Source organism: Drosophila novamexicana, unplaced genomic scaffold (assembly GCF_003285875.2).
Source record: "Drosophila novamexicana strain 15010-1031.04,08,12 unplaced genomic scaffold, DnovRS2.1 tig00001222-arrow-arrow-pilon, whole genome shotgun sequence".
In the NCBI taxonomy this organism is placed as follows: Eukaryota; Metazoa; Arthropoda; class Insecta; order Diptera; family Drosophilidae; genus Drosophila; species Drosophila novamexicana.
In genome coordinates this window covers 585,912-612,404 of record NW_020824845.1, presented here as the reverse complement: position 1 = coordinate 612,404, position 26,493 = coordinate 585,912, and the positions used below count along the sequence as shown (strand labels likewise).

Genomic DNA, 26,493 nt, shown 5'->3' with positions numbered 1-26,493 from the left:
GTAATTATAATTTTTAATTAAATATGAAGTGGGAAACCATGAATACATCCAAACAACCATGAGTGCAAGCATGTGCATATGCAACTACAGATGTATACAAACAGGCCGCGAGCCGAATCTCACAATTTCTCTGCTACTTGCAAAGACATCGTATACTTAAAGTCGATCAGAAAATGTACAGCTTAAAACAATTCTAACTTAAAACATATTGTATTGAAAAATTTGCCAACGTGAGATTCCCTGGGATGGACACACACGGCTCTATCGTAGCGTTGCCACATGGTCGAAAATACCGATGTTATTCATCCTCGGTTAATTTTCGATTATATATTTTGTAAATATCTGGCAGTCCTGGTGTGCGAGTGTCAAACTATCGCTGATGAGAAATTGTAAATATCGAATATATGATTTGGCGCAAGCTGATATAATTGAAAATTATAAAACAAAGACTACTTTTATAAAAATGTAAATTCCAACATTAGTTATTCTTGTATGCCGTATTATTTATATTCCATTAATAATAATATAATAATTATTACCCGGCACTTTACTTAAACTGCCCGTTGTACGTGTTGCTATAAAATAAATTAAACTTTGCGTATACTACTTTTCTTGTATTTAAAAATAGGTTCGCAGAAATAAGTTTGAAATTAGCAAAAAATTAATTACATTTTCTAATTGAAATGAATATGCATTTATTTTCAAAGACTTATTTTAGATAAGATTTATATTATTTGTTAGGTATGTGATAAACTGTCTCTTGGGTATCTTAAATAAATAACTGATTTCCATAAAGTGCATTTGATCCATTTAAATATGCATATACATATGTATATATTTGTATATCTTTTTGTTTTGTATGCGTACATATTCGTTATATTCAATTCATATTTATAGCCTGTAACTACTTAAACTATGTTTTTTTCTTTTAATCTGTTGTAATGCTTGTAAATAGTTGTACGCGCTTGATGAAATTACACTGATAACACATTTATACTATAAATCACTTAATTATTCTAGGTCGAATATCATTAGTAATGTACGGTATCTCATTTTTTTAATCAGCTATTGATATATATTACTACATAAATAAACCCGCTTCACATACAGTTACTGTTATGTATATATATACGTGCGCATATATATATATATATATATACACATATGTATGTATGTACGCAATATATATATTTTTGTATGCACACTCATGTTGTTATAAAGAGGAGCACACATACTTTTACGCAATTCATGTCGACATACATATATGTATATGTACGTAACTACTTAGTTTGCTATGAACCACAAGATTCTATATGTAGGCCATCTTAATTTCCTATCACTTTATTTTAGAAAATATTGTTGGCTTTTGTTTGTTTTTAATTTTGATTGAAATCACAGTTTTAAAAATGTATTAATACGCGCATATGTATGTAGCTGCCCGTAAAGTATTATTAACTATTAAAAAGTTAACACATTTCACACTATAAAATATAGAAGATAATTATGCATCTCCAAAAGCAACATAATATATGCGACAAAGATATTAGGCGAACCAATTTTTGTTGTACAAATACAATTTCATTTACGTCCTGGCACATCTTTACAAATATTTTCATAATCGCAAAATATCTTAGATACATATACATATGTATGTAAATGCACACAAACATGCTTTACAGTTATTTGCAAGGCAAACTTTGGTTCGGCCTAAGAAATTATGATATTAAATGAAGAAAAACTAACTAGCCAACGACAACCATAATGTTTCGTAGATTCATTACATTCGCATTATTATTCGCTTTTTCTGAAAAATGTTTTTATCTCCACCATCAAAAGGGCTCGCGAAATTGAACACCAATACCATTATACCCTATTGACATTCGGTCACTCTGAATTGACGCAGTGGAAATTGAGCCGAATCTGGAATTTATAAGTTTATACATATGTACGTTGTGTGTAAGTATGTAATCAGCGCTCGCCATTTCATGTAAATATAAATTTCTATTATTTTTCCTTTGTTCTATTATTGTTAACTAGCAGGTATTGCCGGGCTTTGCCTCTGACAATTGATTTTCTTCAAATTTTAGCTATTACTTTTGAATTTTCCAACCGTGGAATAGTTGGAATCTGCTTACCCAACTCCAGGCAGTAGTCATCGTTTCCCCACTCAGTGCAGCACGTCTAAAATAGCCGTTTAAAGTCAATCGGATAAATAACAAAAGGTACCTCCTAACATATTTCCCTCTATATTGATTACCAATTTAGGTGGAGCTTTGCTGTTACGTCTCAAGTAGGTCGGACGGAAAATATAAGAGTCTAGTATAATATGTATCAAGATACATATTAAAAAAGTATAAATTATAAGAGTGTAGTTTACACAGATCAAGATACATTTTTGGATACCTTCTCCCCCCGCGTTCCCAATATATATATATATATATTTAAAAGATCGGACCGTAAGCACAGAAGTTATTCAAGATTAGATTTGTTTTAAAGGTTGGAGCAACGTAAACGTACAGTCGCTACACAGCTTGCGGAGTAGTGTGTATGTGTGTGTGTGTGTATGTTTGTGCATATATGCTTACTACACATAATCGGTAAGAAGGTATTAAACGGCAGTTGTGAGCTGGGCACGGGGTACGGGCTACGGGCTACGGGTTACGGGGTAGGGAGTATATCCTTGTTAAGTATGTGTGCTCGTTCGCAGTGTGAGCTCAATATATATATCATGCAAATGACCAATTTCCACAATACTTGTACATATTATATAAACAATTTAAATAACAATATTTAAATTTTTGGTGATTAATTAACCATTGATAAAATCATACTGATGTTTATATACATCAATGTGTAGTTATATATTTTTAACTATTTAATATTTGTTCGGTTGTTCCACGTTATATTGAGAGTCATTTTGCTACCATTTAAGTTCAATATTCAATTGAATGTAGATTTACTCATGCAATAAAAATGCCGTTAAAATTAGGTTCCCAATTTCTGGTGTCCAAAAACATATTCAAAGGCAATTGATTTTCTAATTTACTTCATTAGTATTTTATTGTGAGCTAATTATGTATGTTTAACCGAATTTGTTTTCGGTGGGAATGCTTTAGTGAAAGCAAAACCGTAATTGATTATAACTTCCTATTATGTATATAACACAGGTAATTTTTTTTTTTAGTTTTTGTTGTTCCATATATTTTTTTTGGATATACAAAAAATAATCAAATTTTCAACTCATGAGTTGTGTTGTTTTTTTTCATACTTGTGTGTGGGACGACGACACATACTTAATCAAGCAAGAGATGCACATTTGTCTTTATATATTGTATTCACACATAAATCTCGTGCATACATATATTTAATATATATATATATACATATATATATATATATACATATATCTATCTATCGGACTCTTGTGCTGCCATTCAAATTGAAAGTCAAACTGTACGTTAACTTTGGGAATCCGGATACTGAACACTTGACTTGTATACAATGGAAAGGTAAATGTGTAGGCATGTGTGTGTGTGTGTAAGTATAGTAAGTAAATAATTCAAGTATCAAGTATTTCCAAAGTATGATTTGTATGTACCATATATATATATATATATCGATTTTTGTCTTACATATACAGGCCCTAAAATCTATGAACGATAAAGAAAAATAAATCTACAGGCATACAAAATTCTAAGTCCATTCGTTTATCAGTCGATCCACTTTATGTACCTTTTCTCACATAACATAGTTGCGCTTTCCATGCTGAATCTAGTCCGTGTGTCCGTGTGTGTGTCAGTGTGTATGTAATGTGTCAGTGTGTGTATGTGTTGATTCACAGAATGCTATGCCATGGTCATCATCAAATTAATCATCAACTATGGAACAAACGAATTGAGATATATAATCATAATCTGCTTCCCTACCGGCTGGTCGACTTGGCCCCTGCTGTAGAGCCTGATTTTGAGTACTCTGACGCCACGTTGAGTTGCCGCCAGCCGCAGGGGTCACATTGGGAACATTTGGCTGTGCACCACCAGCAGTTGGGTTTTTGGTATTGTTGCCACCGTTACCACTTGGCGGGCCACCATTTACAGCCGTGTTCATATTGCTTCCGCTGCCATTGTTGCTACCTGTACTGCTGCTGCCAACTGATCCGGGTCCAACGGAATTGCCGCTGCCTCCGCCGCCGCTTGCATTGCTGGCTGCTCCGCTCGTTCCGACTGCAGTCGATCCACCGTTGCCGCCGGCTCCATTGCCGTTGCTGTTGCTGTTTCCGCCAGATAGGGTCGCAACACCAGAGCTGCTGTTGGAAACACTGGCGCTTATGTTGCTGACGCCGCTTCCATTGCCAACACTTCCCGCCGAGTTAGTCGAGGAGGGCGCTTGGGGCAAATGCTGCAGTATATTCTGGACTTCGTTCTCGCTGGGCGATTCAGCGAATATTGTAGTATTACCGAGCACACAATTGTTAAGTGCCATTTGTGCTTTGTTAGCCTCCTCCCGCGTTGTATATTTACATAAGGCAATTCCTTGGTTTAGATATGGGTGGAAACTAACAAGGGGACCATGTTGCATACACAAAGTACGTAAGGTAGAGCCGTCAATCTGCAAGCATTAGGTATTATTTTATAGGGTATTATATTAATTTATAAGCAAATAAAGAGTCGTATCTCAAAATCTACAAAAAAAAAATTGGCAACCCGCTTTTAAATTATCTCAGAATCGAAGACGTCTATTATATAAATAAATATGGCAAAATCAAAGCCTAACGCTCATTAAAATATTTTTCTGGTATACATTTTTAACCATTTGATAGGCACAAATAAAAATATGAAAAATTAGAAATATTTCAAAACAATAACGTAATTATTTGTTTATTATTATTATTATTATTATTAATTGTTTATTCGATTTTTAACATACCTGAGCATTTAGATTTTTCAGGAGCAACCAACTGGAGTTCCAGGCAGCATTAGCTCCAGTCCAAGTTGTATTAGTGTTGGGAACACTACGATTAGGAAGCCAACCATTGGAGTTCCCGGCCACGGTAGGAGATGGTGTGGTGGCTGTAACGCCGCCCGATTTGTTTGTGCTCAAGCCAGGCGGAGGTCCTCGAGATGAGCTTTTGTTTAGAGGACTTGTCCAGAGTTCTGAGGTGGCACATTGTTGACTGTTGTCTGACCAACTATAAATATATAACGAAATATTTGGGTTCAGAACCGTTTTTTCCATAATTTTCGTACTCATTCTGCTTTATATACACTTATTTCAAAACTAGCTAAAATTTCACATTTTTCAACCAAATTATTGCTCGAAATCGGCGAAGCACATTTAGCTTCATATTATACTATATGCAGATTTTAGAATATTAATAATAATAATGATAATAAAATTGGAATAATCAATTTTGCTTAAATATAATAGAAAAAATCGTTAATTGGTCTAAATATCTTGATCTATATATCTTTTATGTTTTAAAAACTTTCCATACACCAATTTTATATAACTTTAACATAATTTTGAATAAAAGACAGACCTTTATGACTCATAGTCTACTTTGGATGGAAAACAAATCAAATATATATATATATATATATATACTTATGATGTCCCAGACGTGTACGCCTATTACATAATAAATTGCTTAAATAAGTTGTAATACCCTCTATAGGGACCTTGAGGAAGAATATTTTACAATAAAAAAAAAAGGTAAAGTAAACTTAAAGGTGGGTGATGAGATTTGAAATTCGCAAACAAATATGTAACTTCTGCCAATACAAACGATTTTTTTCAGCGGAATTTAACAGGAATCTTTGGTTGAGTAAAATGTGATTAGCTAGGGAGGTAAAAATGTAGTTACCTAGGAAAATTTTGGTTTGGATTAAAACTCCACGTTGACGACGATAAACTTAGTGGTGGCAGATCAGTCGGAGAGTTCTTGCCGGTGTTGGCAAAAATATCAGCATCTTTTGGCGTCGGATTAATGGACAATGGAGATCTAGCTACACTGCCAGGAGTTATGCTTGGATCATCTTCAATGCTTTTGATCTGAGAACCCTTAAAAATCAACTTCTGCTTGGGTAGTTATTGGAAAGAGTACGCCAGTCTACAGTTACCTTCCACGGCTTGCCTGGCTCAAACTCCTGCACCAAGTCGGTATACGCAGCTGCTGTCGGTGCAACTGACCAGTCTTTGTTCTCGTTATCAATTGAAGGATCTGGCCAACCATCTCCAATATTGCGCCCAGTTGACCAAGTACTACAAAAAGCGATTCATTTATTTATTTATATTTAATGGCATTTTTTTTACTAACCCATCGTTTTGTAGGCCCAGCGGGCCCATGTTGCTTGAGTTGCTAGTTAAATTTTGTTTTGTTGCGCCCGGAGCTCGTGAAAAATCAGTGCTGTCCGTAGCGATGGTATCCTTTTCTAATACTGGAAGCTTCCACTGATTCAAGCGGGATTGCTGATTGGGAGCACCCTGATATCCACTTGGCTACAATTAAACGAATACACAACACATCATTTTATATAGTTAAAAATACGAGATACATCAGGGCACACACACAAAATCATTATACGGTCTTAAATAATTAAAAGGTATTGCAATTTAAAAGACAACTGTTTGCTGTAAAAGAAATAATATATCAATTATAAGTGCGTTCCCTATACGGCACAAAAAAAAAGTATCACATACTTTTGCTAGGATTCAAAATTAAATTATGATTTTATTCGAAAGTTAAAAACTAATCGCAGTAATAGTTTCTCGAACACGGCAGCTTTATATTGTCCTTGTCTGCGATTTCTTGGCTATCCTTTTTTCATTCTACACAAGTAGGTTTTATAATTTCGAATTTCTAACTAATTGGGTACGCACCTTATTAAGATTTAGCTCTGAGAAATTTCCTTGAAGTGTAGTTATTGCATCATGATTTCTTAGATAGTCATTTCCAGAGTTATTTATGTGTCCGGATGGATGTTGCTGCTGCTGCTGTTGCTGTTGTGAATTTTGTTGCAAGTTCTGTTGCTTTATATAAACAGCCTGTTGTGCATTTATTTGGTTTTGTAAATTTTGTATCTGTTGTTTGTATTTTGCAATGGTTACATTGACAACCATGGGGTTAGCGTTGCTGCCCCGAGAAAGAGATTGTTGCGCTGCTTGAAGATGCTGCCACATAGACAAACAAACAATAAATCAATTGTAATCAACTCATAATTGAAGAGAGGAAATATATACCTTTATACTGCTGAGTAGTTGGTTTAATAAATTTAAAGTATTTTGTGTCAGAGGCTGCGTCAAAATTTGACTGGATATAAAGCCGCTGTGGATGGCCAATTGAATTTGCTGACCAAGCTGGCGAATGTGCTGACCAGATGGTTGATTATTAGCATTTGATGCAATATTCACCGCCGGCGCAGCACTCGCTGCGTTCTGGCAAAATGCAACCGATGCATTCGCATTTAACGACTGTGGTCCACCGATTGCGACATTGTGCGGCCCACCTTGATTCAAATATTTTTGAACCTGAAGAACAGCCATATTCGGGTTATTGCCAGGTGTACCGCTCATATTGGTCATTAGGTTGTTCTGCAATAAAAAAACGCGATATTAAATAAAAAACTAGCAAATTTTGATAAATATTAAAGAGCGCTGTTTACCGGAGGGAATGACATCGATGGCTGTGCGCTGCCAACGGGATAACGTTGGGGGAATCCGCCCGTATTTGTCGTATTCGAGTGATCAGCGTAGGAACCAAGTACCTCTTCGTGACGGCGCCAACCTTCCATTGCCAGAGACGAATTGGGATTTGCCCGGAGCATTTCGGCTGCCTCCTCAATATTCATGTTGGTACTTAGTAATGCTCTTTCGACGTCTTCCTTTTTGAAGCCGTTCTCAACCAAAAGCCTATATTGCTTGCTTTGCTTAACCATATCTGTGTTAAGGATGCCAACACCAACATTAATGCCAGCGATTTTTTGCTGCTGCTGCTGTTGCTGGGATTTTCCTACAATGCCACCATGTGGCCAATCCGATGACAAATCGCCGCCTTCCACACTGCCTCCAACTGTATTCGCGTTGCTCCAACCAGACGATGCGCCGCCTGCTGCCGGCAATTTACTTTGTTTATTACCCCCCCAGCCGCCACCGACACCGCCGCCGCCACCCGAAGGAGAATCACTCCACGAGTTGGCGTTTGCTCCAATTTGTGCAAGTGAAGTGCTTTGTTTATCATCGACCCAGTTGTTGCCTGACACGGCGGCACCGCCAACATTGTGACTATCATCGCCCCAAGAGCTTACTTGAGCATTTCGACCGCCACCGCTATTATTGGGATGCACCCACATGGCACCGGCGTCGGGTTTACCGTGCTGGCCGCCAACAACTCCACCGGGGCCAGGAGTGTTAGCCAGGCGAGACTGAGGCCCAACACCACCACCACCGCCCATTGAATTATTGGGATTTCCACCGACTGGAACATTACTATTGCCAACGATACCGCTGCCGACGATGTTGCCCGTTGCATTTTGGGCTCTCATTAAGTGACTACGACTCATTGAGTCTGTCATGTCCTTCCAGTGGGCACCGCTTCCAGGTAAGCGCGATTGTTGTCCCCATAGCGAGGTACCGTCATCATAATTGGGAATATTGCGACGTTGTGGTGGGGGTGAGGGTTCCTCCCATCCAGTGATTTGCTTGGAAATATCCTTGGGGCCACCAACGACGGCCTGTGTGGCTCCCCACTGCGCCCCGACATTACCGGATACGGAACCAACACCGCTTGGGCCAATATTTGAGCTAGCAATATTTGACCCTGTTGCGCTAACAACGGGGCCGACCATTTTGTTAATATTCTGAATCTGGTTGTGAGCAATCTGAGGATGATGTCCCCACATTTCGGACGTGCCATTTAGTCGACCAGATATGCCACGCGGATCACCACGTATCGGATCCCGAGGATCAATCATGCGCAAGTCACGCGGATCTCCTGTTGGTGCGCCAACACCACGCATTGTAATTGGATCACGGGGATCGACGTTTCGGATGTCCATGGGACCGGCTCCAGCCAGCGGGCGCATATCTCGAGGATCACCCCAACCATTGCCAGTACTGCCGCCAACATTGCCGCCAGCTCCACCAACCGTTCCGCTTACAGCCAAATTGTTGCCACTACTTCCACCTATGTATGAGACAAGGTTTCAAAATTCATCCAATCATAACAGATAGCCAAATATACAATGAACAAGCAGAGATGGCATTTCCGACAGCATAAAGTATATATAAAAGAAAAATCCAATTTTTCTACAGATCTTTGGAATCTGTATAAACTACACTAGAACCTTGTGAAATTTCTAGATCTTTTTAATACCGAGATATCTCCTGCTATGTAGTATATATTTAAAGGGTCAGATCGACTCCGATATGGATGTTGACCAAAGTTATATACGTATTTGCTTTATGAAGCCGGACATGATTCTTCTGCACATTCAAATCGAGTGATGAAAATGTTTTTTTTTCTTCGACAAATTCCAAAATAGAGATGTGAGAATTTGCCTGACAATAAGTAAAAATATTTGATTGTACTTACATCCGGGAGCCACGGCAGGCAGGGCTCCTGTTGCCGGCGCATTGTTATTCCCAGTCGAGTTTAAGGCAACTCCGACTCCGACTCCAACACCAACAGCCTGTCCCCATTGGGGGCCAGCAGCGGCGCCAACGCCAGGCGCATTGGCACCGACTGCAACACCAGACGTTGTGCTATTGGATGACTGACCCGTCCAAACGCTGGTGCTATCGGCGCCATCATCGTCCTCGCCCCAAGTTCCACCCAAATTTGATGAAGGCGTATGCCCCCAAGATGGCTTTGGCACTTGTTGAGCGGGTGGCTGACCGCCGTTTCTTAAATTCGATTCCCACAAATCGGTGCCATTGTTAATGTTTGGCTTCCACATTAGCGGCCCCCCCGATGGGTCCTTATTGGCCGGCTCTGGTGAGCTGGGCACCTCCCAATTGGTATCCTGATTAACGTGTTGGCATCCCCAGCCATCCTGAGAGAAAAGCGCCTCGCGCATCGTGTACAACTGTTTCAATTGATGTTTAGCTGCACTAGCTGTTGGCGCATTCCTATTTCCAGTTCCGACTAGTCCTTCATCGACTTTGCCGCCATCGTCATTGTCATTAAATGAACTCTTACGGCTATTGGTAATAATCTTGTTTTCAATGGTTAAACTCTTCTTGCTCTTCTTTTAAGAACGATATTTCACTTATCGTATATTCCGAAAACTTCCTCTATTTATGATTGTTGTTTATATATTGCCTACGAAAAACGGTAACAATATTAATGTAGATTAATAATTAAACTCGAGAGTATTACAAAGATTCATATACGTATAGGTATATTTTTGAAAATCGAATCGCTCAAAAGGTAATTATTACCTGTCTGTATAAGTGTCGAAAAGGTAAGCAATTTTCTCGTGAAAGGTACACATATTTATTTGAATATCCTTATAACATTTATGAACAACTTAATCTCCGTACTAAGACACAAATTTTTTATCCACTTAATTTGTTTCTATATTGATTATATTATAATTTAGGTTTGAGATACATTTTACACTTTTACTGAAAAATGTATACATTTATGCATAAAGATGTGTGCGTGTGTGTGTGTGTGTGTGTGTGTGTATGTGTATAAACATACTTGACAACTCTGGTCAGTAGTCATTGACGCAATCACCCTATTTAACTCTGTACTTTTCTTCACTCACACATTTGCAGATACACAAAAACACACTCATACGCACGACGAATCAACAAATATTCTATACCATATACACATGAATTTATACAGATTTTCATTCACATACACAACTTATATGCGGAGCATCTACAAGACATTTCAAGTTTGCATGTATTTTATTTATTGATAATGTACATTGATGTTTCGATAGGTCAACATGTGCATAATAAAATTTTACATCATTGTATTAATGTACATTTATATACTTTTGATGCTTATTTATACTCGTCAATCTACAAATATTTACATGCAACATACAAGATTGGACAAAAATAAAACCTTAAATTGCCTTTTCTTTTTTTCTGAACATACATAAATCGATTAAAATTAAATTTTCTGCACAAATATGTCTAAAGACAGATACATACAAACACATAAATGTATGTATGTTTCTAAAAGCCAAGCCACTTCGACGATTTCACAAAGTATGTATGTATGTTGTAGGTTTTCATGAACATCTGTATGCCAAATTAAATTCTTGCTTCACACATTGTTCGAAAATCCCGGGAAAAAAATAAGTTACACTGCATATTGATCTTTAGTGTATTCACATTCGTAATAAAAAGAAATGTATCAAGCGGATTTTAGTAAATAATTACTTTTTGGTGAAAGAATTTATCACTCCACACGTTCAATGGGACGGGAAAATTTACTCTGTATAAATGGCTGCTCCCGCAATGTTGCCACCTAGCCAGGTTTTATTCAAACCAAATTTTATAAACACTGTTAATATATAGCACACTAAAAGTTTGCCAGTTTCTTTACAAATACCTGTACAAATACTTGATAATTTCAATGTAATTGCAGACATTTTGAATTATTTACACTTTTTTCATCATTGTCTTATATAAAATACCTAAAACGTGGCAACTCTTTGTAGGAGCTATAGCTATTTCTTTCTAACTTACAAATATAAAAAAGACAAACAGATGCATACATTTTTATGTATATATGTACATGTGTTAGACTTTAGTTATCCATGTCGCGTTTACGCGCTTTATAGCGTTTTACCTTAGTACTATCACACACCAACAATATACTAATAAAAATATGTTTAAATCTTCAAAATATATTACACATTTTCGTTTAATTTGTATTTTTACCTATTTTAAAACGCACTTGTGCCGATACGTTGCTCTCGCTCACTCTTTTTCTGCGAATCTGTGTGACCATAAGCGGTCAATGCAAAAATACTCAAACAAGTATAGAAATAAAACAAGGAACGCAAAATAAAAAATACTAATTGATATTATTTCTATAGTTGAGTATTTTCAAAATAAGTATAACTTCAGCAAAGAGTTGCCACGTTTTAATTATTGTCATTTTATATAAATCGATAATTTATATAATAATAATCGTATAAAAATTCCATTAGAAATATCAAGTGTTCCTTCAGAGGTATTTAATTTATTTATGCTTGGAAATTTGGATTTGAATAAAACTTGACCGAAGTGACAACATTGCAAGAGTTTTGTTTGCTTCTTAAATAAGTTCTGTGTGTATAAAAAACTGAATTTCAACCTACTTCTTCTTGCTATTATTGCAGCTGGGAGTAATTTTTTCCTTCATGACCAACCACAAATCAGTGGCTGCCAGCCTGAGCCGACCTACTAGCGTTGCCTCCATTTCTTCTACTGCCAAATTGAAGATCACAAAAGAAGCACCTCCTAACCATCGGTAAAGCCGGTGGAGCAGTAGCAGAGCTGATGAGCAGATCATCCAAAAAAGATTATAGCAATTGACCTTTTAAAGGGCTCCTTGGGGTTTCTACTGTTGGATATATGAGCTAGCCAAAAATAAATGTACGTTTCGTTACTTTTGGCTTAATTATTTACTAAATTCCTCTGCTTCCTTACCAGGGATTACTTAAAGCACTTGGAGCTGCATCAAAGCAGCAACGCATCGCCTACAAAGTTCGAGGGATTGCAGCCGCCGGTTCCAGATTTGATGCTATTAAATGTAATTAAATCTAATTAAAACTAATTATAATAATATTCACCATGTGCTCAATTATCATCATTGCCGATGTCAATCCGATTTGAAGTGCGACTCATTTCAAAACAAATTTGTTAAGTATGTGAAGCACTGCTAATTAAAAAATATTGGATTATTAAATCCCATCTCAAATAATAATGTTGAGTCATATTTAAATTGTTCCATGCTCCATAACTAACAAAATAAATTCATCTCTATATATAAAACTGTCCTGACTGATTGGTTGGTATATATTGCCAAATATCACGATTTTCGCAGAATGCAAGCTTCCTCTGTAGAAAATCCGTTCAAAGATTTTTTGAGCCAAGTGTTAAGTTTGCATATATATGTATGCCTGTTTGTACATACATGTATGCATAATTGTTTTGTATATACATATGTATGTATGCAAATTTGCATGCATGCGCACATGTATGTGCGGATACCTACATTCATGTACGCAACATACATACATACTCATGTATACATGCATTGTTGCATATATAAATATATGCATGCATGCATATATGTTTGTGAACATGGCTGCAAATTTATGTATGCATGTTTGTTTGTATATGTGCAGATACATATGCACATACATACATATGTACACACATACATATGCACATATATACATATTCACATATATACATATGCACATATATACATACATATATACATACATACATATACATTCATATCTACTTACCCCCTCCACCTCCTGCGCCAACATCTCCTGCACAGGCCGTTGGAGCCAACGTTTCCTGCCTTGTTAAATTTCAGCGAAGCCTACTTGAATTCTTGAGAATCGAGGAGGAGAGCACTGTGTAGAAATTCGTTTTATTTATATTTGCAGCACAGCGACAAATAAGCTTTTTCTGCGTTTGGTATTGGATTGTTTAAGTTCATTTGAGGGGTATTTCGAACTTTTCCAAAAATGTATTCCTCCTTGGTAGATGTGGGGGTTAAAGCTTTGGTGGATGACGTTTCGCCCTCAAATTCACTTTCAATGATCTATATGAATAATCATTTGAGACGTGTTTCACATTTTTCGCAAAAACTAAACTCCTTCGGTAGAAATGCGATTCAAAGAGTTTTTGGGCGATGTTTTAAGTGATGTCCGATTTGCTTCAAAGCTTCAGCTTTTTGGAAAATCCATCCCTTCTTGATGGAATGGGTGTCAAAGATTTGGTGCGCGACGTTTCCCGCTTAAATTCATTTTTAAGGATCCATAAGAAAAATTATTTGAGACCTGGTTTACATTTTTCGCAGAATCAACGCATTCTCGGTAAAAAGTGCAACTGAAAGATTTTTATGGTGATGTTTTAATTTTTTCCGACTTGCTTTAAAATTATTTTCAATGCTCTTCATAAAAACTTAATGAATACGTGTTTTAACGATTTGGGAAATTCTATCCGAAACAGTGGTTAATTGGCGGAAAATGTTTGTATGAAAGTTGTTTATTTACCGTCCGATAAGTTTTAAAATCATTATCAAAGCTTTTTGAGAACCTTTATTTTATACGGGCAAGCATTTTGAGATCATTTATTTTATACGGGCAAAGCGGGCTATACCCGCTAGTATATGCATGAATGCAAACACACATGCAGGCATACAATAACACACACACATATATATACATACATACACACATATATAAATAATACTTATATCCCTTCGTACAAAATACTTGTGTTTTTTTTCTGACTGAATGACTCTGGTTCTAATACGTTCTGAGATCCTTGCGGTCATGCATACGGATACCCGGGACAGACAGACTGCATTCGATAAGGTCGGACAGAAGGGAATTTTCTTCTAGTTGTAGTCTCATCTCCCAGCGCAAAAGTTGATTAGCATCTGAAAAAAATGCATATTAATTTTGTTACAAATTGCAACATAAAAATGGATACCTATTTACTGATTATGTGGTGTTTATATGCCACTGATCCGTGCCACGCTGGAACTGGCGGGGCGGCTTAGTCGAGTAGCTCTACGTTTTAACAGATGAGTGCCTCGACTGAAGCAGTGACTTCACGGAGACGAGGATGTTGCGGGACGAATTATGCTACCGATAATTTAGTATTAGGTATACTCTAAAAAGTGTGGAATTATTACTCCTTGTGGCTCACATACTGATACATCATTTAACTCGTTTTATTTAATATCAAATCTCTTGACAAAATGAAAAAATAAACAAGTAAAAAGTTCTAGTCGGGAGCTCCCGACTAGCGGATACCCTGAACCCTCTTCTTCCAACATCAAATAATATATATTCAAGTTTAGAAGCCATATGTAAAGTTTGGTGACTCTAGCTCTTGCTTGGAAACGGAGTAAGTTATCGATTATCGGAAACAAACTCGATCTGCGCAGGCCCTGGGAGCAGCTAAAATTTCAAGTCTCTAGCTCTTATAGGTTCTGAGATCCTTGGGTCATACATACGGACGGGCAGACAGACGGACATGGCTAGATCGACTCGTCTATTGATGCTGATCAAGAATATATATACTTTATGGGGTCGGAGAAGCTTCCTACTGCCTGTTACATACATATGGATTTTGCACAAATACAATATACCCATTTTTAATGGGTTCAGGATATAAAAATATGTGGAATAATGATTCGATGCACCATTAAATGGTTCCGGATTTGCTGGAAAGGGGCTTCACACGAGGCCCTGCTATAAAATATCATTTAAGCAAAGATATTAATCAAATTCGAATTGATCTTTAGTGTTCGTTTTATTGAATTTTCGGTTCAAGTTTTGTGAACAATATAAAATGAATGGTGCTACAAATAAATTACATGGGTATGCAATGTATAAATAATACTTGTTAAAGTCCAAATCTCAAGATATAATCAACCTACGATAAATGCAATGCTTTCGCTATTTAATATAAGTACCTAGGTATATAATGTTATATATAGGGCAGTTTCCACTCTGGGTCCAGGAGATATTATTTAAAATTAATTATGTACTCGTATGTGATGTATATAATAAAACATTTGTCGGTTATAAAATATATGTGCAAAATTATTCGATAAGTTGTGAACAATAGACATATATGTATATACATGTGTGTATATGCGCCAATGTATACAATTGTTAATGTTTAAACGAATCAAATTGATTTCAGCCTCAAGTTTTAAAAGGCATATGCATCTGTCTGTCTGCTTGTATTTGTATGTATATTTTTGTCAGTATATATACATTTAACACATTTTGAGAATTAAAAGATTATTTATACTTCGATTTTTGTAATTTTGTCAGAACCTTGCATATACATATACACATATACATATACAAAATAATAATAATAAAGTAAATGTTTGCAAAAGCGCCAGTAAGCCACGAATTCTTGAGAATATTAATTACAAGTGAAAACAGAATCTAACCTGATATTCCCACTTACATATATAAAATATAAATAAGTATAAAATTGCTTTAGCAGGCCTGCATGTCTATTCTTGTGTGTTATATATATATATATATATATATATATATATATACTTACAGTTTAGTAAACTACAAAATGTACCTTATATTATGTAAATTGTATTTGCTTGTGTCTCGTTCACGTTTGTATGTAAAACAACTTTATGGTTTGTTTGTCTGCAATTGCTGCGCTCATGCTATGCTCTTGTTTTTTGGAAATTTCGTTTTCTCAAACCGAGTGTTAAATGCGTGCGGAAACATTACTATTTTACTTCTTCGAAAGCTACTTTATAGCGTTATCAGACAAGACGATTCGTTTATTTCGACTTGTTCGCTGATTTCGCAACATAGCACAAACGCAATTTATACATTATCTTATGGATATATCTTAAAAAATAAACTGCTTATATTATTGTGTCCAGCTGCCGCGCTTGGTGTAAAATCTTCTTCTGATGTCCTACCAAAGTTATACCCATATCCGATAGCAGTTGAGCTGTTAATCTTGAGATCTATAAACATAAAACCAAACTTAACTTAAAGTTTCAGTTTAACAAGGGTGTTGAGAGAAAACACATACCTGTTGAGCACTCACTAAATTAGCCTCTCTAAAGTGTTGACTGTATCTTGACATTTTAATATTTTCTAGCCATAAATCAGTACTAATGAAAATGTTATGACCTCGTTGTGTATCCAAAATATGTGTACTATCATTTTCTGGTGAATTTCGGGTCGTTAACAGAGATTGCGGCTGCCTGGCCAAATTATCCAATGTCGAGACAATACTGGCAAATGATGGCCGATGCGTCCTCTGCTTCTGCCAGCAATCCAACATCAGCTGATACAGGGCCTCGGGGCAATCCATCGGGGCTGGCAACCGATAACCCTTCTCAATACTCTTTATAACATCCTAAGAAAAGAAATATTTTAATATATTATTTTTCATTTTCAATCGCGAAAAAGAGTACACATACCTGATTTGACCAGTTCCAATAAGGTCGCTCTCCATATGACATAACCTCCCATAAGACGACACCGTAAGACCAAACGTCCGATGCTGAGGTAAATTTACGAAAAGCTATTGCTTCCGGCGCTGTCCAGCGTACTGGAATTTTGCCACCCTGCAAGAGACAGTGTCGCAATTGAAACCACAAAAATAAACAACGGAAATAAATTGAAAATATATTGTGCTCTTCACATTATAGTTAACGGAAATTAGTTAGAGCAGAAAGCCGACAGTTTGCTTTTGACCAAATTTTCATTATATTGTATTGTTGTCGGGTTGAAAGTAAATGACTTATATATTAGACTAGTTTGCTGACGGATAAACGAAATGACGGACATGGGTTAATCGTTTAGGCTTCTGATACTGATCAAAATTATATATACTTAATGGGGAAGATGTTTCCAACATACATTTCAACACAAAACTAGAAATTAGGTTTCATATTAGTTTGATCAATTTGCATCTATTGAAGAAACACATTTAATATATATTAAAGCTTACCCGAGTCGTATAGGCGTCGCTGGCATTTTCGATTTCGCGTGACAGACCAAAATCGGCAATTTTGCAAATCAATTGGGCATTGACGAGCACGTTTCGAGCCGCCAAATCCCGGTGAACATAGTTCATATCGCTCAGATATGACATTCCGCTGGCAATGCCACGCAACATCACAATAAGCTGTAGCGTTTGAAATTTTCCATCGTTGACGCGCAAAAATGTATCCAGGCTGCCGTTTTCCATGTATTCGGTTATAATCATGACTGGATTGGAGCGCGTAACCACACCTTGAAGGTAAATAACGTTGGGATGATCGAACTGTCCCATTATCGAGGCCTCCGTTAGAAAATCACATCGAGCTTTCTCCGAAGACCCTGCAAAAGATGGAAATGTTATAGATAATACATAATAGTCCCAATGAACTTTTAACGAACTCTAGCTTGTCTAGTTTCGACTCAGCACGTCGCCCTGATAATGAATATATATGTATATACTTTATGGGGTCAGCCGTTGGCCTTTTAAAACCGATTAAACCTATTTCTGAATCATGTTTTCAGAGCTATGATAATTGGAATCGTACCTGGTTTCAAAGTCTTGATTGCCACGTCAATGTCCTGGACGAAGTTTGGCGGAATTTTGAGCCGACCGCGACACACATCACCGAATTCTCCGCCACCTTAAAAGTGATAGTTTAAAAGATTTGTATTGAAGAATGTATCTAAAAATAGTGCAAGGTATTATTTACCAATTATTGCTTCAATTGTAATATAATTTGCATCAATTTCACGAGCAAATTCCCTTATTGCCTGGTTGGGATCCTCATAGGTGTGAGGATCCACGTAGCTCCGGCTGCTCCCAAATAAGGGGGTCGTCACTGGAAAAGCAAGAACAGGCAATTGAAAGAATTAAGCGACAATGATTTGCAAAAAGTATGCATACGTATGACAAGCAACGTAAGTATATAACGTATAAATAAAAACATTCCTTAAAAATATAATAACAATATCAATGTATGGATGTAAATATAAGAAAGTCGATTTTGATTTCTTTTAAATTGGTTACTTTAGATACCTTTAAGGTTAACCCACACCATAAAATCAAAATATGAACGAAAATAAACAAATTATATACCATTCGAATGTAGAGTCTTGACAATTGGAGTTGTATCCATGGCATTTACTAAAAGTAAAGATAAAAACATATTGATCACAGGTTTAACAAAATTATATTTAAATAACAATAAGCAAAAACTGATATGTCCACAAATTTGATAGCCTCTGTCTGACTCGCGGAGAAAGTAATCTTTATTCAATTAAAGAGTTCTACATTGTGGCAAAGAGTAAATAAATTATTTCAATTGATTGAACGCATTCGGATATAAATTAAGTAAACTAATTTAAGAATGTTCGTATATTCTCATGTATGTACAAAATTGGATATATTTGTATAATGTATAAATTTTATGAATTGTATATACGTTGAGGAATAAAGAGTTAAACAAAAACTTACTATATGTCACAACGAGTCCTTAAAATGAGATCGGGGTTGGTAATAATGGATAGGGATATAAACAATTAGCATGTTATTATTGTATCCATGTTATTTCTTCAAAGAGGAGAGGTTCTTAAGCTTACAGACAACTTACAAGAAATAATCAAATGGAATATGAAACGCCGAGGCAATATTTTTTTGCCCACAATTCCCTCGTATTTAAATTAATTTTTGAGCTCAAAGAATTAATAATGAAATATAAATTGCCATATTCGATGTTTTACTTATGGAAGCTTGGATTCAGCGTAAAGTGTGAAACACGTCTTAATCGATTTTATAAGGATCCTTGCAATTTAATTCAAGTTCGAAACTTTACGCACCACATCTTTGACCCTCATTCCAAACAAGGAAAAATGGATTTCCACACCTCCAATGAATTTGAACTAAGATCTATATTTTGAGTTGATTAATTTTATATCGAGCGTCTATCCATCTTCAACTTGAAGACTTGTATTAAGATTAAGTCATTGCCTCAGGTTTTCAACTCCAACTAAATTCCAAACTGAAGATTGTGCCATCAATAGTTTAAGAAAGAAATTACTGGAGATTTTTCACTCAATGGAATCCATTTTCCATAATCGAAAAGGATTCTATAAAATTTAATGAAGCCTTTTTTCCATTTTCAATAGATGGAGCGTATAACGAGTTAAATCTCTTGCTTTAGACTATACCTTTCCGATGATTTATAGATTAACAGTCACGTTGTCCTGTTAAAAAATATAGATAATGTGTAAACTTACCTTCATTACTAGCGTAATCCATTGGTAATGGCAGATGATTAGTGGACTTTTTATCGAGCTCGTCTTGATGTTTCGATCTCATGAAGTATACAGTTGCAACGATAAAAATCACCAGGAAGAAAACGCCTGTCACAATGGCTCCAGCAATAAATCGTATTTGCATTGAATCCTCATAAACTAAATGAAAATGTATTGCCAAGTCAGACATTTATGTGGGCAAAATATTAAATGAATATAAGCATCAGTCATTTAATTACCTGAACCGACAGATTGATGGGTCTGGGCATAGACCATATTGCTGTAAGACCCAAATCCATTGACAGTTTTGCAACGCACTTGAAATCCGTATTCAGTATTTTCCATCAGATTATCGATGCGAGCTTTTGTTTCCTTTGTGCTTAATGTTGTTTTATTGATAGCTTCCAATTCGGACTTGGGAAACCAGCGCACTTCATATAGTTCAACAGGAGCATCACTTTGACCGGGCTTATCCCAAATTAGGTCGGCGTCTTTATTAGTAATAGCTACGACTCTTAAATTGAACACAGTTGATAGCATAACTGATTCCGTAGTAAATACAATTTCGGCATGATTTGTTTTGATTTCGCTAAGATCTAGTTGATAGCTGTTGCTGTTCGAAAAACTAGAATTATTGCCAAACGGCATTTCGCTATTTAAATACGTTTCGTTGGCAAAAGCCCCGCTCTCTACGAGATGCGATACGCCATTTGTCGCATGAATTTGTACTGTATAAGTGGTAACCGGATCAAGATTAGTGAGCGTTATTTTTGTCTCATTAAACGTGTCAGTTGATGGATTGAACATAACATTCGAGTTGCACATACTGCAACGTATTTTATATACGACATCAGTGCGATATTTTTCTATTCCATTTATTAACAGCGCATCTTCTTTTGTGGGAGCTGTCCATGATATTATTGCGCTTGTTTGGTCAACAAATAAAAGGGTGAGATTCATAGGTGCTCCAGGCGGTCTATAACAAGGCATATGTCTTCCGTCTGCAGGATGCCTATAGAAACCTGGCATGCACTTGCACATTGGTGATCCTGTTTTGGAGCTATTTGAATTGGGTGGGCATGACACACATTTACGTACTTCTGCGGATCTAAATGTCCCAGCCGAACACTCTGTAATATATATATATATGGTCTTAGTTTATTTGCATTTCATGCATAGATCGAACAATTCTACCAAACACAATATAAACACTAAGATGAGTAACGCCCATACATTTGAATCCGACGCAAAATTTCTAGCCTGGCCTTTCATCTGGCCTTTGAGGCTTCTTACGGCATGCCTGCCGACTGGTTGTTCATTCTCCAAAGACCAGACGAACGAATCGAAGTCGCGGCTTGCTGATGCTGACACGAGCAACGAAGTTAGTCGCCAGCCTGCCTTCAGCAAAGCTGGTCGATGATGCTTTGCTTCGCTTCGTTTTCGAAGTACATTGGGCGAAAAAGTTTAGAAGTTACGATCGACGCAAAGTGCTTGTGCTTTATCCATGAAATGCATGCTTTATTTAAATGATATATTACCCTAGATATTAACAATTAATTTTACAGGAAAATTTAAGAATTAAATAATTTTTACACAAGGCGCATCTTGTGCAATAACTACGATAAGAAAATAACACACATAGATTGATTTCACTTTTGTTTTTGAACAGTGTATGCTCGAGAAAAGTTCTTGTCTCAGCCAATAGCGTGCAAGCACCTTTGGTTGTATGCGTGAATTATACATGCATAAGAACTTTAAAGTATGTATGTGTTGTTATTCACTGCTCTGGCTTTAGCTGGCTAGAAATAATTTTTGGTAGTTTTCTAGCGCAGATCATGGCCTATCCCAAATTTGTGTTGATATGTGAATGCATTTTGTGTACTGAGGTTGGCTCCGTAGAAAATATGTATATCTAAGTCGATGCAAATATTTACATAATGTCTTTAAATTAAATTAATATTATTTTTATTCTCCAATTCAGAAATAAAAGAGAGCTAAAAAATACAATTTATTTAGTTATGATCCCATTATAATTATAATAGCCTCCTCGCGGGGTCCCCTGGGTACCGATTTTGCATCGGTAGCTAATTCGAGCGGCGACTTTGTTCTTTATAATTCGAACAAAAATAATATAATAAAAAAAAAAAAAAATAAAAATGAATTAAATGTTTCTTGAAAACAACAAATTTGCACTTTTATTGCCTTAATTTTTTTTGTATTACTTTAAAATAATAATAATTTAATTAATAATTTCAAATATAAAAAATTACATAAATATTTGCATCGACTTAAAAATACATATTTTCTACGGAGCCAACCTCAGTACACAAAATGCATTTATATATCAACATAAATTTGGGTAGGTCGTGAGCACAGAGCCGAAGCTGAGAGCAAATTCTATTTTTAGCTTTTTCGTTCTCTCGGCTGTGAGAGCGCAACGCAACAGATTTCGTTTTCGTTCTCAATTTTTAAAAAAATCAAGCTGCATAGTAGCATTTTGTTGTATGGCGTTACTCATCTTAGTGTTTATATTGTCTTTGGTTCTACTAACCTGTACAAGTGTTATTAACATCATTTGGCTCATAGCCGGCCTTACAACGGCAGCCGCCCGTAAGAATAGTCCATTTCCCATCCCCTTTACATAGGTAGGTTGGTGGCTCATAGGGCTCAGCGTTCTCAACGCAAGTACCATTTTGTTTCTCAATTATGGTTATCTCTCGGCCGGTGGGCGTTTCGTTAAAATGGGCGAAGTTCTCGGTAACAGCTGGACACGTTATATAATAAACTTTAACCGCCAGGACACTTATGCAAGCGCCTTGGTCGCGGAACGCAAAGTAAACACCCTTTTTGCTAACAGCTATACTCTTTACTTCGGTATTTATATCGACATCTGAATTTTGATTAAAGCGTCCTTCACCAGCCGCAATTCTAGCGATAAGTTTATAACTGTCCGTTTGCCATGGTGGAGGCTCTCGAGTTGCTGCATCAAATTCGTAGAATAACAAACTGAACGTTTCCTTGCAGGACAAGGCATTTCCTATAAATTAAATATTGTCAAATCGTTTTAGTTATATCGTATTGCTTCGCAAGGCATTGAAAATATTACAAATTAGTTACCTGGAAATAGCGAACAGTCTCGAATCGTAAACTGTATTTCTATATACAGCCGGTTAGCAGGACCACGGTCAATAAATGGTGACCAAAGCCAATTGTTAACATTGTGATAGGCAACATCGCAAACCACATAGCTCCGCCAGTTAATGCCTTTTACAAAATCTGTAAATGATTCCTCTACCCACTAAATCAAGAGAACAACATAGAAATGCAATACGATTAATATATTGTTTGTTTCTTCTTCTCAATTTTTAATAACAAATTTGAATCGTCTTTTCCGAATTGCAAATATTATAATTTATATAATGTGCTTTACAACAACTTAGAAATGCATTTTTTACCATAAATATATTGCTCTAATATAAATTCTTTTTAATGAGTTTAAGCCCCAGATAAAATCTAAATATCTAAATAAAGATTAAATATGGATGTTCTTGAAGCATATCAAAATCAATATAAATACGAACTTGGAAACAAAAACGAAATCGGAACCCTTGCGCTCTCACAAAGAGCCCGAAATAAAAGCGTAGCTAAGCTTAAATTTATGTTTAAATATTTTGTGTACTGAAATTTTAGTCGGTAGAAAATCCGTATCACAATGGCAGTATTTAAAAAATTATTTTGCATTACATATTGGTGTTATTTCATTAGGTAATTAAATCTTTGTTTTGAATTAAATTATTTCCTAATTTTGGAATTAACATAAAAATTTGTGTTATTAAAAAAAGTGTTACTGCCACTTAACAAATAATCTTTCAATACATTTTTGAATAAACCTATTGAACTATTAAATAAAATAAAAATTGTGTAAAAATACATAAATTATGTAAATATTTCACTCTGGCTTAAAAGATACCGATTTTCTACCTTAGTACGGAAGATATTTAAAGAGAGAAAAGCCACACTGAATATCGTGGAGAGCGAAAAGCCACACTGAATATCTTGCTTCATAATTAAGAACAACGAAAAGCCACACTGAATATCTTGAGTCATAATTAAATGCATGGGCCTTACTCAATGTAAGGTTAATATCTTGTTGTTGTTGTTCTTTAACCCCAACATTGACCTGAAGAAGGCTGTCTTCAAATTAGCATTTATATAAACTTTATGAAATCGGATATTCCACATCTACAGACCTTTGCAGGAAAAAATTTGTTTAAGAGGATACAAAAGTTTGTATACATACGCCTGGGGTTTGGGCCTGCGGACCGTATGGGTATCTTGTCCATTCGAGAGTAGCCTCCCTTGTTGTGTCCAACAAAACGACTACAAATAAGAAAACAATAAAGATGTTAGCTAATTTATAAAAACAGATTTGATTTTTCTTAAATAACTTACCTTGATCAGCGTTGGCAATATTTAAATGATATGCAATGCATATTATCCATATCAACTGAAAAATTGATAATTTACTGAGCTGTCGAGACTCAGTAATATTGCACTTCATCGGCATCGGAATCTGAGACTGTTTTATCTGCACTGGAAATTGTGTGCAAGCGGGTTTATTTTTGGATAAATCCGTATCATGACAATTCTTTTTTATATCGTGTAATCGGAAGCTGCAGTGCTTTGATTGCATTTCTTATTTATGAAATGCACTCTGTATCCTTCAAATATATGTTCACCTCGTTACGAATGTGCAAAACGTATCCAAGTTATAAAATTTTTTTAGTCTGCTTTCGAAGCAACGAATCCAATGAATTCATCTCGATCGTTGTTCAAAAATATTTGCATATTATGGAACTTACACAGCGTGCAGTGTGTGCTGTTGGTAACAAAATTATATGAGTATGAGTATATTTAGAAATTTAATTGATATTGGGATATATCACAACTGTGTTGTGTGATATATAGCCTAACACTCAATGCGTGCGGAAGTCACACTTTTTTTCGACCCTTCGTTCCTCTGGAAGCTATATGATATAGAAGTCCGATGTAGGGAACATTGTAAAACTAATAAATGGCGAGTTTGCTCAAGATATTTTGAAAAACAAAAAAAGTTGTTCATACAAGAACCTACTTTTCGACCCCTCGTTCCTATGACAGCTCTAAGATATAGTGGACCGATCCAGCCGTATCCGACATATGTACTGCCTGCAACAGAAAAAGGGACTTATGCAAAGTTTTCTAACGATAGCTTTAACATTGAGCGACTAGTTTGCATAGAAACAGACAGACGGAAATGGCTATATCGACTCGGCTGCTAATACCGATCAAGAATATATATACTTTATGTTGTCGGAGATGTCTCCTTTCATGCGTTACATATTTCGAGACAATTATATTTTGCAAGGGTATAATGATTTATGATCAATATAAAGCATTCACTAAGTCCTGGATTGTTTACAATTAGTTAGCCAAAAATTTAGTGAGTGACCAAACACTTTAATCCGCTTTCTTTGCTTGGAAGATATAATAAATCTCACTATGAGCGTAAAAGTCCTTTTATAAAATTAGTTTTCTTTTAATATTGGCTACATACCATTGAAATCTTACACACACATATATATGAAAACGAATATACACATATGAACATTTGTGTATGTATGAACGCATGTATATATATATTCGACTTATTCCCACTAAGTCGCTAGTTGTACTTTCAACTATTGAGGTCCAAATTGACTTCGGTTTACTATATATGTTACCTTATTATGAACAAAATAGTTTTAGAGTTTTAATTGGAATTTTGTAAACTAAAAATTCACACGCGACACACACACATTTTGTATATGTATATGTAAATAAATACATACGTATGGCGTGTATGTGTTAATGGACTCATTCACTATTTCAGCCTGATTGCAAGTTTATTAAAATATAATGTTTACTTGAATAATGGTACCACATTTTTTAAATTTATCACATAAAACCGCTTTTTTTTTTGCAGTTTTTGAGTTATATTTGTTTTTGCTTTTGCTGATGCATATAGGTATATGTACATATAAATCTCTAAAAAAAAAGCGACAGTGTTGCCACACTGGACACTTTTCAACGTTGTTGAGTGGACCGCTTTCTTGTGTTTTCCAACATTACAAAATTCTGCATGCAAACGATAGCTCGTTGCTATGAACACCACTTTATCGATCAGTACCTTATCGACAATTCTTTCTGCTTTAAGCCATCGATTTATATAAGATATAATTTTAAACAGGTCACCCTGACAATAGAACAGTTTTTGAGAAAATTATTTAATTGTAAGCTAACCTCAAGTAGTTTGTCAAAAGGTCTATGGAATTGTTAGTTCCTTCGGGAACTAAACCACTTACATTTAGGGCTGAAAAATTTATTAGAGTAATGGGCGGGAACCATGCAATTCGGATTATATGAGGATACTCATAAATAATCGACTTAATTAGAC

General features: G+C 35.9%; 2 protein-coding genes and 1 long non-coding RNA gene across 7 annotated transcripts; 1 reads left to right on the top strand and 2 right to left on the bottom strand.

Moving 5' to 3' along the window:
- Positions 1–699: 699 nt before the first annotated feature.
- On the bottom strand, positions 700–10,241 carry LOC115766715 (protein Gawky). 2 transcript variants are annotated; one of them, XM_030710639.1, is made up of 9 exons: positions 9,590–10,241; positions 7,662–9,181; positions 7,240–7,590; positions 6,880–7,170; positions 6,317–6,498; positions 6,120–6,261; positions 5,864–6,060; positions 4,927–5,188; positions 700–4,608 (listed from the first exon to the last, which is right to left on the bottom strand). In XM_030710639.1, the coding sequence occupies exons 1-9, from the start codon at positions 10,071–10,073 to the stop codon at positions 3,868–3,870; spliced, it is 4,170 nt and encodes a 1,389-aa protein (XP_030566499.1). In that variant the 5' UTR covers positions 10,074–10,241; the 3' UTR covers positions 700–3,867. The 2 variants fall into 2 exon arrangements, with proteins under 2 accessions (XP_030566499.1, XP_030566498.1); XM_030710638.1 differs by having other exon boundaries at positions 5,864–6,051; positions 9,590–10,163.
- A 1,878-nt stretch (positions 10,242–12,119) lies between these two features.
- LOC115766760 lies at positions 12,120–12,984 on the top strand. Its single transcript, XR_004018317.1, has 3 exons — positions 12,120–12,199; positions 12,348–12,603; positions 12,661–12,984. It is a non-coding gene; the product is annotated as an uncharacterized LOC115766760 (long non-coding RNA).
- Positions 12,985–15,363: 2,379 nt separating this feature from the next.
- LOC115766744 (ephrin type-B receptor 1-B) lies at positions 15,364–26,002 on the bottom strand. 4 transcript variants are annotated; one of them, XM_030710719.1, is made up of 14 exons: positions 25,781–26,002; positions 24,471–24,897; positions 24,319–24,398; positions 23,136–23,316; positions 22,570–23,055; positions 20,258–21,148; positions 20,001–20,177; positions 19,219–19,236; positions 18,455–18,583; positions 18,290–18,385; positions 17,713–18,083; positions 17,180–17,326; positions 16,786–17,115; positions 15,364–16,717 (listed from the first exon to the last, which is right to left on the bottom strand). In XM_030710719.1, the coding sequence occupies exons 2-14, from the start codon at positions 24,709–24,711 to the stop codon at positions 16,613–16,615; spliced, it is 3,252 nt and encodes a 1,083-aa protein (XP_030566579.1). In that variant the 5' UTR covers positions 24,712–24,897; positions 25,781–26,002; the 3' UTR covers positions 15,364–16,612. The 4 variants fall into 4 exon arrangements, with proteins under 4 accessions (XP_030566579.1, XP_030566577.1, XP_030566578.1 ...); XM_030710717.1 differs by lacking the exon at positions 19,219–19,236 and adding an exon at positions 18,841–18,888 and having other exon boundaries at positions 15,365–16,717; XM_030710718.1 differs by lacking the exon at positions 19,219–19,236 and adding an exon at positions 18,841–18,888 and having other exon boundaries at positions 15,365–16,717; positions 25,889–26,002.
- Positions 26,003–26,493: the final 491 nt, after the last annotated feature.